Raw genomic sequence first — 17,864 nt, forward strand, 5'->3', positions numbered from 1 at the left:
ATGCCGGCCGGCTTCTGGCGCGCCTCGCCCCGCCCCCTCGCTCTTATTGGCTGAGGGATCGCTCCGCCCCCTCCGCCTTCGCTGCCCCCGCCCGCGCGGTGGAGCCGGGAGGCCTGCCTGGAAACTACACCTCCCGGCGTGCCCCGCGGCAGCCCGGCCAATGGGGAGGGAGGGCGGTGACGTCAAGCGGAGCGGGGCGCCATTTTGCAGCCTCCCGCGGAGCGCGGAGCCGAGGGGGCGGGAGGAAGGCGGTGACGTCACAGCGGGGCGGGGCGGCTCCGCATTGCGGCGGGTGCTGAGTCATGGGGGGCGGGGCCGGCCCTGCGCCGCCGCGGGGGGGCGCCGTGGGGCGCCGTGGGGCAGCCGTGGGGCGGGGGTGCTGTGGGGCTGCCATGGGGCTGGGGGCTCCCTGGGTGCTGCTGGTGCCCCCGGGCTGAACATGATGCTCTAGGGCAGGGGGAGCCCTGCAGAAGGGTCCCACAGCAGCTGCCGCCCCACGGAGCCCCCAAACCACCCCAGACCCTCTGTTTCCCTCAGAGGAGACAAACGTGGTTCCTGGCCGCAACCCTGTGGAAACCTTCCCTGAAGTCTCCCTCCAACAACCAAATCTCACACTTTGCCCAGTGGAGCCGGCCGGACCAGTCATAGAATCACTGTGGTTGGAAAAGACCTTCAAGATCATCAAGTCCAACCATCAAACCATCACACAAAGCCTGCTGATCCATGTCCTTAAGTGCCTCATCTTCTTGATGAGTGACTCCACTACTTCACTGAGCAGCCTGTTCCAAGGCTTTACTACTCTTTCTCTATAGAAACTTCCTAATTTCCCATCTGACCCTCCCCTGGTGCAACTTGAGGCCATCTCCTCTTGTCCTATCAGAAGTTGTTCTGGAGAACAGACCAACCTCTGCCTCACTGCAACCTCCGTTCAGGTGGTTGTAGAGAGCAATGAGGACTCCCAAACCCCCTCTTCTCCATACTAAATAACCCTGGCTCCTCCAGCCACCCATCATAAGCTCTGTGCTCCAGACCCTTCCATGGACAGCAGGTACCATTGCATGGGGCTGAAGAGCAGCACCTGTCAGTTGGCCTTGTTGAACCTCATACAGTTGCTTTCGGCCCATAAATCACTCTGGATCCTTCATATTGGATGTGATATCCGTGGGGAGCCAACAGGGTGAAAGGCAGGAGGAGAAAGAGCCCTTGGAAGGTATCTGGAAATAGCTGCTCTTCCAGCATGGGCCCAGCCAGAGGTGGAAAAGCAGATTTGAGGCAGAGGAGAGCTGGTCCAGGAGCCTTATATCTCTTTAAGGGTAAAAACCCAGAGCCTCCATACAAGTTACACGTAGGGTTTGCTGTTTATTTTTACAGTCTCACCCCGCTGTGAGCCCTGGGGGTGCAGAGCGTGTGAACCGCGGCCACCAAGGCGCTGAGGGAGCCTAATCCCCAAGGCCCCAGGGCCGGCCCTGCCCCGCTTGCTGCCTTCCCGACCCACATACAACCCGTTAGGGAGGCCAGCGGGGATGTTAGGTCCAGCCTAACGAGGAGCTGCCTTCGTGGCTCTCCCACGTCCAAAGCGACCGCAGGGGAGATGCCTGGAAGTGCTTCTGCAGCTGGGGTTGCTTAACGAGCAGCTTGATCCAATCATTTCATTTCCAAAATTAAATATATTTCCATTTATATCTCTGTCCTTCCAGAGCACAGCAGGAAACTGTTGCTCTTTGGGGGCCGCTTATATATTTGTTTCTTTTGGGTTATTATTGCCATTTTTTTCCTCTTTTCAGTTGAAACTCGAGCCTCCTCCTTACCTGTTTGCAAAGGTGCAGAGGGGCTTCTGCTTAGGCTTAAATAAACCTGCATGGGTATTGGAGGGGTTATTGCCCTTTTGAGGGCACACGATCCGTTTTGCACCTCTTAGGAGAAGCAGAAACTGAGCTGAGCTGAACTGAGCTGAACTGGGAGAGGAACAGCTGAGAATAACTTGCCATATTCATGTTTATATTCACTTAAAACCCTCCTCGGCAGTATTTGTAACCCAAATAGGTGTATCTGTTTCCATAAGGGTTTGCAAAAGGCACACACTGTCTTCACATTCCACATTTCCCTCCCCAAGCAGGACCAGACCAGGAAACTACTGGGCAGAAGTTGCTTTCCTCATATTTATTCACTGCCTTATGGCTCTGGAACTTTTTCTGATATATTTTTTAAGTTTTTATAGAAAAGCTAGGAGCGAGCTGAAGGCCTCATGAGACCACACAGGCCCACAGAGCAGGATTTGGGGATTTTTTCTTTATTACCTGGCAGCAACAGGACATAGTGAACCCAGGACATCGAAATTGTGACAGCAATTGAAATCAAAGCTGAATTGCCCCAAATTTCCAAATTTCTCTGATGTGGGGTCCATGCAGGAGGACCAGAGGCCTTGGATAAAAATGCGGTGATGTATTCGCTCAGAAAATAACCCAGGGATCTAAAAATGCCTAAATCCTTCCCCAGAACCAGAGGGAAACCTGTCAGCATGAAACAGCAGAGAGAACCCCCCCCCCCTCATTTCTTTTTTTTTTTTGGGAACATTTTCCCTCGTTTCTGCAGATTTTCAGGGCTGTGTTTGACTTCCATATCTTTTAGTGGTGCTCAGGGAGGCAGAGAGCACCCAGTAATGGGAGAGCTGCTGTTCCCGCAACCTGCCCCTTGTCTCCTTGGCGGAAAAGCAGCTTTTTCTGCAAAACCAACAGCAACCTGCAGCACGCACCCAAGACAGTAGCTCCAATAACCTTTGTCAGTACCGCTGTATCTCTTTAAATGTGCTTCCCATTGCCAGTAATTTAGTTACTTTAATTGCCAAGGCCATTAAGCCTCTGCAGAGTATGAAAGGGGGAAAAAACATTTATGCAATTATCGGTTCCCAAATCGAGTTAAATTCTTAAAATGAATTACAGTGAGGGCTACTTTCCACTGTGACTATCAGAGCCACATTTAATTGTCTGCAGCTCCAAGCCATATGTGTTTCAGGGGAGAAACTCAATTAAAAAAGACCTATTTCGCGGTAATTGCTGGGCTAATGAAACTGCCGTCACCTGCAGCATCCCCTCGTGCGTGTCCAGACCTCTAATTTGTGCCCAGTTTCTGTTTATTGCTTGTGTCCTCCATGTGTGCTTATAAATTTGAATGAAAACATATGGATGATACCTGAGCGGAGAACAGGCATGTGCACCACCAACGATGGTAGATAAGGAAATTGGTGCAAATAACTCTTTCTTGGGGAGAAGAAAAGACAATTAAAACAGTCTTTCTGAATAGTGGCATTAAGGGAACAACTTGGACCAAAGGGCAGGTTATAGGGATGTGGGCCAGAGGTGCCTTCAGCTCCCAACATACAGGGCCAGGAGCTGCTTTCTGACTTTATGAGGGCAATTTGTGGTTTATGGAGTCGAGCTCCAGGAGCTGCTGGAGGGAACGACCTCATCACGCACCAGGATTTATCCGTCTGCAGCCTGGTCCTCCTGGGTGCCAAGAACAGGGAAGCGAAGATGAGGTGAAGGTGGCTCTGAACATGGTGCCTTGTGCCGGGCGTAGCCCCTAATTCACTCCTCTTATGGCCAGCAACAGGCCATAAGCCATGTGATGAGCTTGCAAGGCCTCATGAGGGGTCAGCTGAAGAGATGAAGACCTAGAGCTGCACGAAGCTCTTTGCTGGGGCAGCAAGGAGAACACAGAAATAATATCACAGAATCACAGAATGTTTAAGGTTGGAAGGGACCTCTGGAGATCATCTAGTCCAACCTTCCTGCTCAAGCAGGGACACCCAGAGCATGTGGCACAGGGTGGCATCCAGGCGGGTTTTGAAGACCTCCAGAGAAGGAGACTCCACAACCTCCCTGGGCAGCCTGTTCCACTGCTCTGTCACCCTCACAGGACAGAAGTTCCTCCTCACATGGAGATGGAACTTCCTGTATTGTAGTTTGCCCATTGCCCATTGTCCTGTCACTGGCCACCACTGAGGTGGAGGCAACATATCTAACATAGGTAAAAGTCACCAGATAGAGTAAGTTTGGATGTAACCTGGAGCCCAATGGAGAAAGAACAAGGTGTAGAGACGTATTAACAAACACACCAAAACCACCCCAAGTGGCTCCTGGAGAAGGGAAGCAGAAACCATCAACATGAATGTTGTTCTTCCCGGCAAATGAGATTGTTGCGGATGCCAATAGCTCGCCACAACCACCTCAGCGACACTAGACTGAAACACCAACTTCATTATTATTATATTTATTGTAACTGAGACATTTTCTACGTAGGCATTTCTTTTTATATCTGGTCTAGTAGTGATGCTTAGATTAGATTTTAGTTATTAGATTAGATTGTTAAAATGATTTCACTTACACTAACGGTAACTTCTTGGCTTTCTATGTAAGAAGGTGTGTTTCCACTTGGGCCATGAGCATTATTGTGAACATGGGCTCAAAATGGCCAGGATTTCAGCCCATTTCAGCCCTATCCTGTGTTGCAGCAGGGTAGCAGGATGCTGATGAGATGCTAGGAGAAATGCTCTGTGCACTTGGGATAACCAAAGAGGGAAACGAACTGGCAAAGGATGAATTGACTTCAAGGCTGTTGACAGAGGTGGCCATGGGCCTGGCATGGCCTGATTGCCCCTGGCGTCTTGGTGGGTGCCTCAAGTCCTCCCAAACCCTGCGGACGTTGACACTGGATGTGGGTGACAGTGTCAGGAGTCACGTACACCCATGGCCATAGTCCATCCACCTAGATTTCTAGGAGGGCAGGAGTCAGAGATTAGCCAGCATAATCCAAGGGCTGGGACTTCCTCCTCGGAGTCAATCAGCAAATGTTTGGTTTCCAGCTTGGACTCACCTTTCCCTTGCTGCACTAAACCTCAATCTCAGCCTCAGATTTCACCTGGAAGGGGCATTTTCAAAAGAGGTGGGGCTTCATATATGGACTGCTTTATATATAGACTGACCTATGAGTCATCTACGTCTTCTAGGCCACCTGAAAGTCACTGTTGGCCAGAGATTTCTTAGCTGGAGTGAACTCATCCATGCAGCTAAGTGTTTTGCTTGCTCGCTGGTGGCATTGGGGAAGGAACAGCTCCAGCCATCCCAAGCCGAGGAGAGGGCATGATCTAGGGGGAAATTCCCTCCAGGAGTATTCCCTAAGAAGGAAGGATGGGATTTCCCTCCCAAAAGGCATACAATAATTTGTGTTTCAGAGCTGCAGGAGCATCACAGAGACCTGGAGGACACCAAAAAGCCCAGCATGGGCCATATGCTCCACACAGAGCCCTGAGATGAGCCATCCTTAACCAGACCTGCCTGAATTTAGTTACCGTGACATTAGCTGGCTCAAATGGACTGTGGGCCGGTCCCTTTGAGGAGGAGGAGAAGCAGGTGCAGGGGGTGAGCTTGAAGGTCCTCCTTTGGTGGCCTCCACAGCATCACGGATGCTCAGTGGTGGCCAGTGATAAGACAAGGGACAATGGGTACAAGTTGAAACACAGGAAGTTCCATCTCCATGTGAGGAAGAACTTGTTCACTGTGAGGGTCACAGAGCCCTGGAACGGGCTGCCCAGGGAGGTTGTGGAGTCTCCTTCTCTGGAGATATTCCCAGCCCGCCTGGATGCCACCCTGTGCCCCGTGCTCTGGTGTCCCTGTTGGAGCAGGGGTTTGGACTAGATAATCTCTAGAGGTCCCTTCCAACCTCAACCTTTCTGTGATTCTGTGATCACGTCCTTTAGGCGGCTTTTCAGGCTTTCCCACATCCTTCCCTCACTTCCGCCTCACCCATTTTCAGTTTTGGAGCAGGGACACTTGTGCATTTGACTCTGAGCATCTTGTGGGTCCCATTGCTGAGATCGCTCCTGCTTAACCTCAGAGCTGCATCTCAGCATCTCGCAATGTGTCCTTTTTTTCCTCAAAACCAGGAATTGACCTGGACAACGTGCTCGGTTCCGTTTTGATTTGTTCTTCCTGTATGGAAACATCCCGATTAATGCAAACTTTCCTGTCCTCCACCATTTTTCTCCAGCACACACTGGAGTCCTCTCTCTGCATCTGCTTATTCTCCCCCTAAGACATCTCTCCCCTTGCTCCTTGGCTCAGCAAAGGGCTTCACATGGGAACAAGATTCATCAAATGTGGATGAGGAGATGAGCAACGTGTAAATCTGCTGCTGGGAATTAAAAAGCTGCTTTTGGCCTCTCTGCAGACACGATGCCAGCAGAGGCAGCAGCTGCTGTCCCTTGTCCTGTGCATTGCGCATCATGAGGAGCAAAATCAGCCCAAATGGTAAAATTAAACCACCTGCCACGAGGTGTCGCCTTGAGTTTTGTCACACTCCTTTTTTTTTCTGCATTGGGAAAATGCCAGCAGCGCTTACATCAACAAGCAAAGAAGCCAAAGTTTGAAGTCTGCAGCAGCTGCAGGGGTGGCTGCTGGCGCCGGAGCAGCTCTGGACGCAGCTGGACTCCTTCAGCGTTGCTTTGTGGAGGGCATCAAGGAGCAGTTTTTAACAGCGGTTGCTCCTTTCTCATGCCAAGAAGTAAAAAGCCAGAGGCTCTTTCCATTTAATACAGGCTGAATGTAAAAGCACGAGTGGAGGAGAAGAAACTCAGCCCAGGCCCAGCGTGAGCAGGAGGTTTCTCATTTGCAGACGTGACTTGGTGGGGTTTAAGCAATATCCAAGGAAAAGACAACAGGGGTATTGTCATGCAGAACCTACGTGCTCCTCCCCAAAAGCATAAATAAAGCTGTGACTGCTGCGTCCTGTTGTGCTTCCAGCTCCGGACACCAGCTGCATCCCTCGGCACTTCCACGTCCTGAGTGTCACCTCCCCAGGCCTGGATAACCCTCCTGGCTCCTGCTACCTCTGCCCCGGCCCCTCTTTGATTCCTCAAACTTGGGGAAAATTCTCCAAATTAGCCAGAATAGGGGCAGGAGAGCAGGTGGTGACTTTGGCTTCCTGGTGTTGCCATTTTAGTTCATTTTTGAGTTCAGTTTTCCCTGTTTTGGTTCCCCTGGGGCACAGGGGTGCAAGCCACAAGTGCTGACCCCCATCAAGGGGGTTAGCCGTGGGAGAAAGGGTAGATCCCACTTCAGTAACTGGCTGTAAAGCCCCAAACTTTTATCCCAGAGGGTGTTTCCAGGAGTGTAGGTACCTGTGGCACAGTTACCGCGTGAAACAACCCTCCCAGACAGTCCCTGAGAACTTTCACGGGGCTTGTGAAGAATGTGCAACTTCCAACTGACATGTTGGTTATTCTGATTTCCTGGAAATACTGCAAATTTCTGCACCATCTGAAGGGCCATGCTGAGAAATGGAGTCACAGACCCACAGGAAAAGCCACCATAGAAAGTCTGATGGGTCTGAGCAGCAAGAAATGTGTTTCCATCAGTACTTTGCATCCCCATTCCGTGTGTCCTCCCCCATGTGGACAGAGAGAACCAGGATCTCTTCCCTGAGCACCTCGCAACGTAGAAGTGAGGGAGAGCAGCTCCGCAGAGAGGAACCTGGGAGTCCTGGTGGAAACCAAGTTAACCATGAGTCAGCAGTGTGCCCTCATGGCCAAGAAGGCCAATGGGATCCTGGGCTGCATCAGGAGGAGTGTTGCCAGCAGGTCAAGGGAGGGGATCCTGCCCCTCTCCTCAGCTCTGGTGAGGCCGCACCTGGAGTACTGTGTGCAGTTACGGGCTCCCCAGGACAAGAGGGACGTGGAGCTTCTGGAGAGGGTCCAGCAGAGAGCGACAAATATGATTAAGGGACTGGAGCCTCTCTCATGTGAGGAGAGACTGAGTGAGTTGGGCCTGTTTAGCCTAGAGAAGGTGGAGAGGAGATCTAATCAATATTTATAAATGCCTCAAGGGTGAATGTAGGGAGGAAGAGGCCGAGCTCTTCTCATTGGTGGCCAGTGACAGGACAAGGGGAAATGAGTGTAAATTGAAACACGGGAAGTTCCATCTCCATATGAGGAAGAACTTCTTTACTGTGAGGGTGACAGAGCCCTGGAACAGGCTGCCCAGGGAGGTTGTGGAGTCTCCTTCTCTGGAGGTCTTCAAAACCTGCCTGGATACCGCCCTGTGCCCTGAGCTCTAGTGCCTGAGAAGGGGTGTTGGACTAGATGATCTCTAGAGGTCCCTTCCAACCTCACCCATTCTGTGATTCTGTGATTGATTCTGTGTGTGTCCCTTACTCCCGCATGGAGCTGAGAAGACCCATCCCATCTCACAGGGAGCTGTGGAGTTTCCAACAAGGGAGCTGAAGCCCCCAAGCATCCTTAGACTTGACGCTTGCAAACAGCCACATAGGCTCCCAGATCTTGCCTGAGCCTGGATGCCAACTAATCCTCTTTAGTGATGAACGAAAAAATCAAATGCCTCATGAAGGGCTTTTTCAGTGAATTGTGGACAAAGGCAGCAGAAGAGGCCACAGGAAACACTGTGTCCTGCCCTGGAGTGGTGTGTGACCTGAGATCACATTGCATTGATAGGGGACCTATAACCCTCAAGGCCACCAATGGCCTTCAGGAAGGCGGACAGGAGGAAATGGTTATAGACAGGCAAGGGAGGGGAAGGATGGAGGCAGTTTTAGTGCTCTGAAGCCAGAAAAGCAAAACCACTGCAAGGGAGAGCAAAACAAGTTAATTCCCAGCCCATCCTCTTACACAAGTGAAAGTTGTTTCTAGAACCCTGATTCAGCCATTTGACATCCCATCGGTCATCTGAGAGGATGGGAAGAGGCAGCGTCGGGGAAGAAGCTGCCGTAAGTGCGTTTTCTTTGTAAATCTTGCAGAAAAACCCTCGCGGGGGGTGGTTTCCCTCTCCTCTGGAAAGCTCGCCAGTTTTGTAGGTGGCAGCGCTGCATCGGGCTGCGGGTGAATCTCTGAACTCGTGTGCATGTGGCACTGACACGGGGTGCCAGCCAACGTGGGCACTCGGGGACATCGCAGCAGGTTTGGGGTTGTCCTGTCCTCACGGGCGTCTGGGGAGGGTGTTTCGGAGACCCTCTGGATTTAGCCACAGGCTGCTTTGGTCGCACGTTTGCTCACTAAAGTGTGGGCTTGACTAACGCTGGGTTTTCTTCAGAGTGTAAAACAGGAAAAAAAAGGAAGAAAACTCATTGCCAGAAAAGTGTTCCTGACTGCTCAAAATTACAGATCTGTGCACAGCTGCTCTGACTGAAAGACCTCACTGTGCTCTCCGAGTGACTGTGAGAAAGCAAGAAAATACTTAGTTTTGACTCAATTTTTCCTTCTTTTCAGCTGTATGGGATTGCGTGGGACAAACATTTAAGCTGGCTCAGCCGTGGGGAATCAGCAGGTATTTCCACAGTTACGTAGCATTTTGCCTCCGGAGCAGAGATCCAGATGTTAAAATGTTGGTGACAAGTTCTTCACACAGGCATGGTTGTGGTAAATCTGAAACAGCTCTGGGCAGGGCGTGGTGGTGGATTTCTTCTAAATCAGGGCAGAAAATTTCTCCAAAGCTTGCTATGTTATAAAACAGGAAGTAGTGCCTTGATGAAGAAATGTAGGGGTAAGTTGCTGAGGTGATAAAAGTTTTACTTTCAATTTTAATTTGCGGAATTCAGAATGTTGACGATTTTGCGGTTGCTTCCTTGGATACCAGAACCATTTGCGATAGAGGTAAATTCATAAAACAAAACAAAACAAAACAAAATGCTTTGCAGATACAGCCAAGGACTAAAAATCTCCAGCCTACCCATGAGTTTGGGTTTTCTGATAAAGGTAGCTTGCATCCACTGCGAGCTATATTATTGTACAATAATTTCTTGTCTCCACACCAACTCTCTGTGCATCTGAACCTGGTGAGAATATCCTATGTACCACTTACCACTGTGGTCTGCTGATTTCAACACTCAGCCAGGGGACTGTGCTCAGGTCTCAGGTGCTGTTCAAGCAGAACATCTAAAACAGGAGACTTTGTCACAAGGTCTCAGGCTACTTGAGCTTAGTTAAGGGAAATCTATTTCTTCAGGGCTACTGAACACTAAACCTCCTGTTCGCAGGAGCCAGCAGCAATTTTATTTTGTTTTTTATTGTAGACAGATATCTCCAGGCCATAGACGAAGTTCAAGTAGTGCAGCAAGATACTTTCAGAGGGTAGCAGTGTATTGACTGTGAAACTCAAAGAGATTTATAGCTAAATATATAGATATATATCAGATAGAGGAAAAGTCTCCATAACGAATAGTTGCCTTGTGGAGCTTGCTCTCCCACATGGAAAAGATTTCAGAATGCCTCAGTGATTGATCCCTTTTGCTTTGCTTTTCTTTCCCAGGAAGCCACTTGTCAAATGTGGCTTCAGAGGTGGCAACAACACCCATAGGGACCTTGCTGGATGCTGGAGATTATCCTGCAAATTCGAGCGACTACTCCTACGAGTATTTGGACGAGGCAGATTACATGCTGTACAGCCCGTGCACAAAGGAAAAAGTACTATCCTTTGTCAGAGTTTTCTTGCCAGCATTTTACACTGTGGTTTTCCTGGTCGGTTTGGTTGGGAATGGCCTCCTGTTCATCGTCCTGATTATGTACATCAGGAAGAAAAAGAAGATGATAGAGGTCTACCTGCTGAACCTGGTGGTTTCAGACTTCCTTCTCCTACTAACCCTTCCTCTTTGGGCCCTACATATTTCTCAGTGGATGACCTCGTTGTGCCCACTCTTAAACACCATGTACACTGTGAATTTCTACAGTGGTGTCTTTTTTGTGAGCTGCATGAGTCTGGACATGTATCTGCGGATAGTCCATGCTTGCTCTCCTAATAACTCAATGACACAGAGGAAGTCCGTCCTTATTTTGTCAATGGTTTGGATTATTTCCATACTTCTCTCTGTTCCTGATGGCATCTTCACTGACGTCAAGCGCATCCACAACACAACTGTCATGTGCACTCATGATTATGGTCAGAAACACCTATTTTGGAAAGTCATTTTTCAGGCCATCCAAAACATCCTCGGCTTCCTTATTCCATTCCTCTTCATGTTGTTCTGCTATTCCCGTATAGTGTGCGTCCTCACCACTTCACCCATCCCTGGATCAAGAAGAGCACTCGGCTTAGTCTTTATTCTAGTGGGTGTTTTCTTTCTTCTGTGGTCCCCTTACAACATTGTCCTCATCCTTCACTCCCTGCAAGACGTCGGTGTGATCAGAAACTGTGAAACGGGCAGGCAGTTGGACTATGCCATGCAGATTACGGAGAGTTTGTCCTTAATCCATTGCTGCCTCAACCCTTTGCTCTATGCTTTTGTGAAGAAAAGATTTAGGTTGTATTTATGGAAGATCCCTAGGGCCATTATGAGAAGAAGTGGTTTCCTTGAGATCCAGCTTTCAGAAACAAGTCACTCTTGTAGCAGATACGCTGCTCAGATAGAGATGTTGAGTACCACAAATGCGTGATCAGTGTTTACATTACACCAAAAGAGATGCATAACTTGTTTGTCCTCTATGATGTATTTTACTGCTCCTAGTCGTGGAACCGAGTATGTAGAAGGGGAAGAATTAGTGAATGAAGATGTGTTTTTATGCAGATCATGTGCACCCAGACTTGCAGGCCTGAGACCCTGTGGGAAAATTCTCACTTAGAGATCCTGAAGTGGGTGATCAGAGAGAGCAGTTTCACGATCCTCATTGCTCATGGTACAGGTAGGAGGAAAGGGCTTCCCAGTGGCCACCCATCAGGCCAGACACAGGTGGCCAGAAGCCCAACCTAGGGGGTTTTCCCCTGGCTTTTGGCATCTGCCAGGTAGATGTGCTCAACTGAGTCTACCATTAGACATCTTGAGGAGAATTAGGCACTTCTACTATCTGAGTCATCCACTCAGTTGTGGTTTTCTCCATCAGGATGAGCTGTTCCACTCTCTGATCTTTTGAGTGGGTTATTGCATGTCTGAGGGGAGCTAAATCAAGCCATCACCATCAAGCCATGAAGTCTGGTGGAGACACAGCTTGGCCAGTATGATCAGGTGCTCAGCCTTGCAGCGCTGCATGGAACATTCATTAGACACCACCATGCAAAAGATACGAAGTGATTCACAGCAGGAACAGTTATCTGCTATCCCAGGATTTCAGCAGGGGGTTTAAGCTTTCAGGCTACGGTGTCTCCTAGTAATCTAGGTGCAAGCTTCCATTACACCATGGATCTAGTGAATGCCATCAGTGGAGATGAGGAAGCAAATCAGATGACTAAACATAGGTGTCCACTTCTGGGTGAGCTCAAGAGCTCTAGGGATCTCACTGCTCTCTGTTGACTCTGGGAAGAGCTCAGATACCCAGCTCACCTGGAGCCACCAAAAAGTCAGTGCCTTCCTCCATGAGATTGGTTCTACCTTGGATGTCAATAACCAGATGGTTGCACTTACTTTGAAATCAAATGATGGCTCTGGAGAGGCAGAGCTCCTCGTTTCAAGATCAATTTGACCATCAAAGTAACAGATGTTAAATCAGGAACAACCAGTGAGAAAGAGAGAAAAAATAAAAACATGTTCTCTGTAAAGAGTAGCAGAGGTATATGGTGTTCCTACAGACACATTTCGACAAGATAAGAAAGAGCTGTGGACACTGTAAATATTGACTTTGTATTATCACATAGTGAGGGCCTGGGCTTGAACATAATACCTCTGTTATCTACTAGCCAATTCTGATTAACCAGAGTACCTTTGAAGTTCAAGGTTATTAGTTGGCTGTCCTTTAAAGATCTTATCCATCCCAAACACTGTCAGACCTTAGCTTCTTCTCTAGGTTGAAAACCTATCAAACCTTGACTAGAAATGTGCAAATCATTAATAATTAGAAAGAAAACCCTCACTACTTTTTTGTTTTATTGTTGAGCTGAGCCACTGGTAGGATGTCCTTGCTGTCCTCATGGAGGAAGGACAGGAGTACTTGTAGCACAAAGAGGTTTTTCTGGGTTAATCTGCTTTTGCTGCAGTTATTTTTCTTGTTGGCAAGGCATGCTTTCAAGTAAGGCTGGGATTTCTTTGTTAAAATAAATAAATAAATAAATAAATAAATAAATAAATATCCAGCCAATGATGTAATATGACTGACACTTAAGGTTCTGATCACGAGGGAATGAGGAAGGGGCATTTGCTTCATTTTGTTACCTGAGCAAAGACTATTCAGCATAAAGGAAATAACAAATAACAAGGAAACTGCATAATTAAACACTCAGATCCACAAACATGAAGTTTACTTGATAATGGAAATGGTGACAAAAACCAAATCCCTTCAGCCGCTTCCTGATGGACCATTGAGGAGCTTCCCAGGAGCTACCAGCTGGAAGAGGGCCAGCCTGAACTCTGCAGCTCCTAGAAAGCAGGGACAGGACTGACATGAGCATTGCGGGGTACCTGAGGGTGGCTGGTGGAACTGTGCAAAACCTACACGGGACGCTCAGGGGAAGGGCTTGCCTGAGCCCCGTGCGTGATCGTGACAGTCTAACCCATCTCCTTATTAAATCCTTTTCCTTACCCACCTTGCCGTGCAGCGTCCCTCTCTGCCCTTCAGGAGCTCCCTGCTCCAGCTGGAGCGGGATGAGCACCTGGAGGGACTACGGCACGTGCACATGCGTGTCCTTGGCGGCCGGCCACCCGACTGGAGCTGCTTTGGTCCAAGATACCTGTTTATTGGCCAACCTCTTGTTGTCTCTGCCTTGTGCAGAGACCTTGGCCTGACTGTTACTCACTGTGATCTGCCCTTGCAGAGGTTTCTGTTTTGCCCCAGAATGCGGTTTCTGTTTTCGCCCATTTGAAGTCTGATGCTGATACACCAGCTAATGGAAAGGTCACTTTGTAGGTCTGTATTTTAAAGTGAACCAGAAGAGTTGTTTCTACCAAAGTCACAGTTTCTGCCCTAGCAGGGGCCCCTCACTTATATAACCTGCTCTGCAGCTCCTGGAGATGAGCTATAAGTGAAGTCTAACACGCTCTAGATGAGTAATGGTTAAAGTCCATCAAGCTCTCACTAGAAGGGCAAGATCCCAGGAAAGTCTGGAGGACACTGCGGGCAGAGGACACAGAAAAGCAGAAGGAAAATGAGTAAAAACCCAGGAGGCACCAAGAGGCAGGAGATGGGGACTGGGAATTTGGGATAAAACACATGAGGAAGAGCTATAGTTTCAGGCAAAAGCATCAGGACAGCGAGGAGGGACAAGGTGAGAAGAGGCAAAATCATCAGCCCAGGGGCTGGTCACCCTCTTTGCTAGGGACAACCAGACCGGTGCAGGCTCTGCTCTGGAGGTGGCATCTCCCCATGACTCGTGTTGCCCAGTCGCATCCCCGTTGGTCCCAGCCCACCGGGGGGGACACCTACCTCGGCTCGAGGAGCCTCAGAGCCGTGTCGATGCACGTTACCCATCGCCAGCCCCTCTGCGACGTCTCCTCGATGCTGCCGGCTGCTCCCCGGCTCGCAGCAGCGCTGAGGAATCCAGAGGCATCTCCATCCTCCTGCCCCCAGCCCCGGGAGATACATTTGGCTGATGGTCCTGGTGTGGGGGGGTGGAATATTTGCCTGCCTACCAAGAAAGTTGGAGGAAGGAGAAAGGAAAAAAAAAAAAAAAAAAGAAAAAAAAAGAGGGAAAAAAGGATCATGAAAAGGGTTAAAGAGAAAATTCTGCCTTTCAGCTCCCTGTGCTGCGGGTGGAGGCGCTTGCAGCCATGTGTGCAGGGACGGACAGGGCGGCGCGGGACGGGCTCTGCGTGTTCCAGCGTGTCCCTCCACACCGGGCAGCGTAACCGGGAACACTCCTTGGTCACGGGGGGAACATACAGGGATTGGGCAGGGGACGTGGAACCGGGATGGAAAAAGTATGAATTGAGCAAGAAACCAGGGCTGGGACAGCAGACAAAAAATGGATTCATGTGATTGATTTAAACTCTTTTCTACCCTGGGGAGGGTGAACGCGTGCTTGTTCTGCCCTTGCATGGATTAGCAGGACCAGCACAGCCAGCAGAGAGCTTACGGAGTTTGGGAACCTCAGAATGACGGAGATCTTTCCTTCCCTCCTGGCTTTTGAGCCACATCAGTTCAGCTTTAACCCCTCTTCCTCTCTCCTGAACTCACTCACGGTGGCATTTCCAATGTCTCAGTCTGTTTTATTCAGCCAGCAACCCCATAGCTGGGGGTTAGGGGCAGGAATCCCTGAGTGAGATTCCCTAACCTCCCTCTCCTCTATTTATTTTTCCATTTTTCCTTTTCTTTTTCTTTTTTCCCCCCTCCAAAGTACGACTCAATTCAGATGCAACTTTTAACCTAGAAAGAGCCATTTAAGTTACAGCAAAGCACCAACGCACACATTAAAACCCACCCAGCCTGCTCGGCAGCCCCACCACTGCAGCATGATTGTGACGAGCACCATCACTTTCCAAGTTCAGAAATACCTGCCTTCAGTGAGAGGGAAAGGAGGAGTAAGCAGCAGAGCCCGGCGGGGGAAGGGTGAAGAGCTTCCACCAATAGCAACCGAGGTCGTCAGATGTACAGGGCTTATCAGCAAGCAGATGTGAATAAAGAGCCCTCTCCTGCCCGGTACCAGGGTAAAGTCCTGACGGGTGCAGGGCTGCCATGGCTGTCTTGGTCACTCTTCTTTGCTCCCTGGTGGTGTTGCTGCTTGGTGGGCTCTACCTCGTGGGAGCGTTTCGGAGAAGGAGACCCAATGAGCCACCCCTGGACAAGGGTCTCATCCCGTGGCTGGGTTACGCGCTCGACTTCAGAAAGGACAGCTCTGAGTTTCTGAAGAGGATGCAGAGGAAGCATGGGGATATTTTCACCGTGCTGATCGGGGGCTATTACTTCACCTTTGTGATGGACCCCTTTTGCTTTGGTGCCATCGTGAAGGAATCGCGATCCAAACTAGACTTTGAGAAGTTTGCCACCGAGCTGGTCCTCCGCGTGTTCGGATACCAGCCCATCGAAGCCACCCACAAGATTATTCAGCTATCAAGCACGAAGCATCTGATGGGAGACGGGCTTATCATCATGACACAAGCCATGATGGACAACTTGCAGAAGCTGATGCTCTTTAAGTTGAACTTGGGAGACGGGGAGCGCACGTGGCAAGAAGACGGGCTCTTCAACTACTGCTACAACATCGTCTTCAGAGCTGGGTACCTGTCTCTGTATGGCAGCGAGCCCTACCAAGGGGCAGATAACAAGGAAAAAGCCAACGAGCATGATCGTGTCCAATCTGATGAGCTGTTCTATGAATTTCGGAAGTACGACCGCCTCTTCCCTCGCCTGGCCTACGCCGTGTTGCCTCCCAAGGACAAGATTGAAGCCGAGCAGCTCAAGAGGCTCTTCTGGAAGAGGCTCTCGGTGAAGGAGAGCCGGCAGAAGGACAACATCAGTAGGTGGGTGAGCGACCAAGAGCAGTCCCTGGCAGAACACGGCGTCCCCGAGTACATGAGGGATCGTTTCATGTTTCTGCTCCTCTGGGCATCCCAAGGCAATACGGGCCCAGCTGCCTTCTGGCTCCTCCTGTACCTAATGAAGCACCCTGAGGCTATGAAGGCTGTGAAGGAAGAATTGGATAAAGTCTCCAGGGAGAGCGGCCAGGAAGTGAAACGAGGTAGCCCGCCAATTAACATCACTAAGGACATGTTAAACCAGACCCCTGTGCTGGACAGTGCTCTGGAGGAGACCCTGCGGCTCACCGCAGCGCCGATCCTTATCAGATCCGTCCTGCAGGACATGACCCTCAAGACGGGCAAGGGGACGGAGTACACTCTGCGCTCTGGGGACAGGGTGGCCTTGTTCCCACACGCCTCTGTGCAGATGGACCCAGAAATCCACCCCGAGCCCCACCGGTTTAAATACGACCGCTTCCTAAACCCAGACGGCACCAAGAAAACTTTCTACAAGGACGGGAAAAAGCTGAAATACTTCAACATGCCCTGGGGAGCAGGCACATCCATCTGCCCCGGGCGGTTCTTCGCCACCAACGAAATGAAACTCTTTGTGTTCCTGATGCTCTCCTACTACGACTTGGAGCTGCTCAGCGGGAAAGAGGAGGACCCGCCGATCGACATCAGCCGCTGGGGGTTCGGGATGATGCAGCCTGTCCACGACGTTCGCTTCAGATACCGGCTGCGCTTTTAGTTTGAAACACCTCGCGGCGTTCGGTCTCGTTTAGGAGCTGCTGGTGAAATAAGCTGCGCTCAGCTCCTCCCGCGGACAGCGGATGCGCGCCGAGCTCCTTTGCAAGGGCGAAAGCTGGTACGAACTCACTCGCTTAGCTGTTATCAGGGCTTTTCGCTGTATTTCTGTTGCGCGTTTCCATGTGTGTGTTTTGCTGTATTGTTTTTACTTCCCCTTGGCCTCGGGGCTGTGTTATTTTGGTATCGGACTCTTAACGGTGCGTTGGAATGAGAGGAAGCAAGCAGGGATCCCAGCGTACTTTCCACGTGAAGCATATCCAGGGCAGAATGCTGCCAGCTCACGCGCTTGTGATTTGCCTCCCTCCTCCCCGCTTCTCCCCATCAAGCCAAAACATCTCACTGTGCTCAGAAGGCACCCAAGAGGCCAGAGGACAATAAATTCAATCGTGGGCTGAGCGGGGTCTTGCCTGCAAGCTCCTCTTGGCTGTAGGTCAAAATGTGTCCCCTGAGGTCCCTTAGAGCAGAAGTAGGACCTACTGACCACAGACACCCCCCCCAACACACAACCCTCCCCTGCTCACACCTGAGGAAAGGAGAGAACGTGCTGGGTTCAACTGCAACATAACTGGGAGGCAGTAGAAATTGCAAAACACCAGTAATAACCTTGGGTACCACTTTCATGCATCTACGTGACTTAAGACGTGGACAACGGCCTTTCCAGGGCTGCGAGCGGGTGT

General features: G+C 50.2%; 2 protein-coding genes across 2 annotated transcripts; both read left to right on the forward strand.

Annotated features, from left to right (window-relative positions):
• Positions 1–10,300: 10,300 nt before the first annotated feature.
• ACKR2 (atypical chemokine receptor 2) lies at positions 10,301–11,434 on the forward strand (the record flags this gene model as incomplete). Its single annotated transcript, XM_026046181.1, has 1 exon — positions 10,301–11,434. A coding segment is annotated over one exon (1,134 nt), but the record flags the coding sequence as incomplete, so codon positions are not given.
• Positions 11,435–15,564: 4,130 nt separating this feature from the next.
• Positions 15,565–17,864, forward strand: LOC112953164 (5-beta-cholestane-3-alpha,7-alpha-diol 12-alpha-hydroxylase). Its single transcript, XM_026046169.1, has one exon. The coding sequence runs from the start codon at positions 15,596–15,598 to the stop codon at positions 17,126–17,128; it is 1,533 nt and encodes a 510-aa protein (XP_025901954.1). The 5' UTR covers positions 15,565–15,595; the 3' UTR covers positions 17,129–17,864.

The sequence above is a fragment of the Nothoprocta perdicaria genome, unplaced genomic scaffold (assembly GCF_003342845.1).
Source record: "Nothoprocta perdicaria isolate Ctin4 unplaced genomic scaffold, notPer1 scaffold_424, whole genome shotgun sequence".
NCBI lineage: Eukaryota > Metazoa > Chordata > Aves > Tinamiformes > Tinamidae > Nothoprocta > Nothoprocta perdicaria.

Excerpts from the sequence above, each read along its gene's own strand:
- LOC112953164 (XM_026046169.1), top strand. The coding sequence starts at position 15,596 with ATGGCTGTCTTGGTCACTCTTCTTTGCTCCCTGGTGGTGTTGCTGCTT.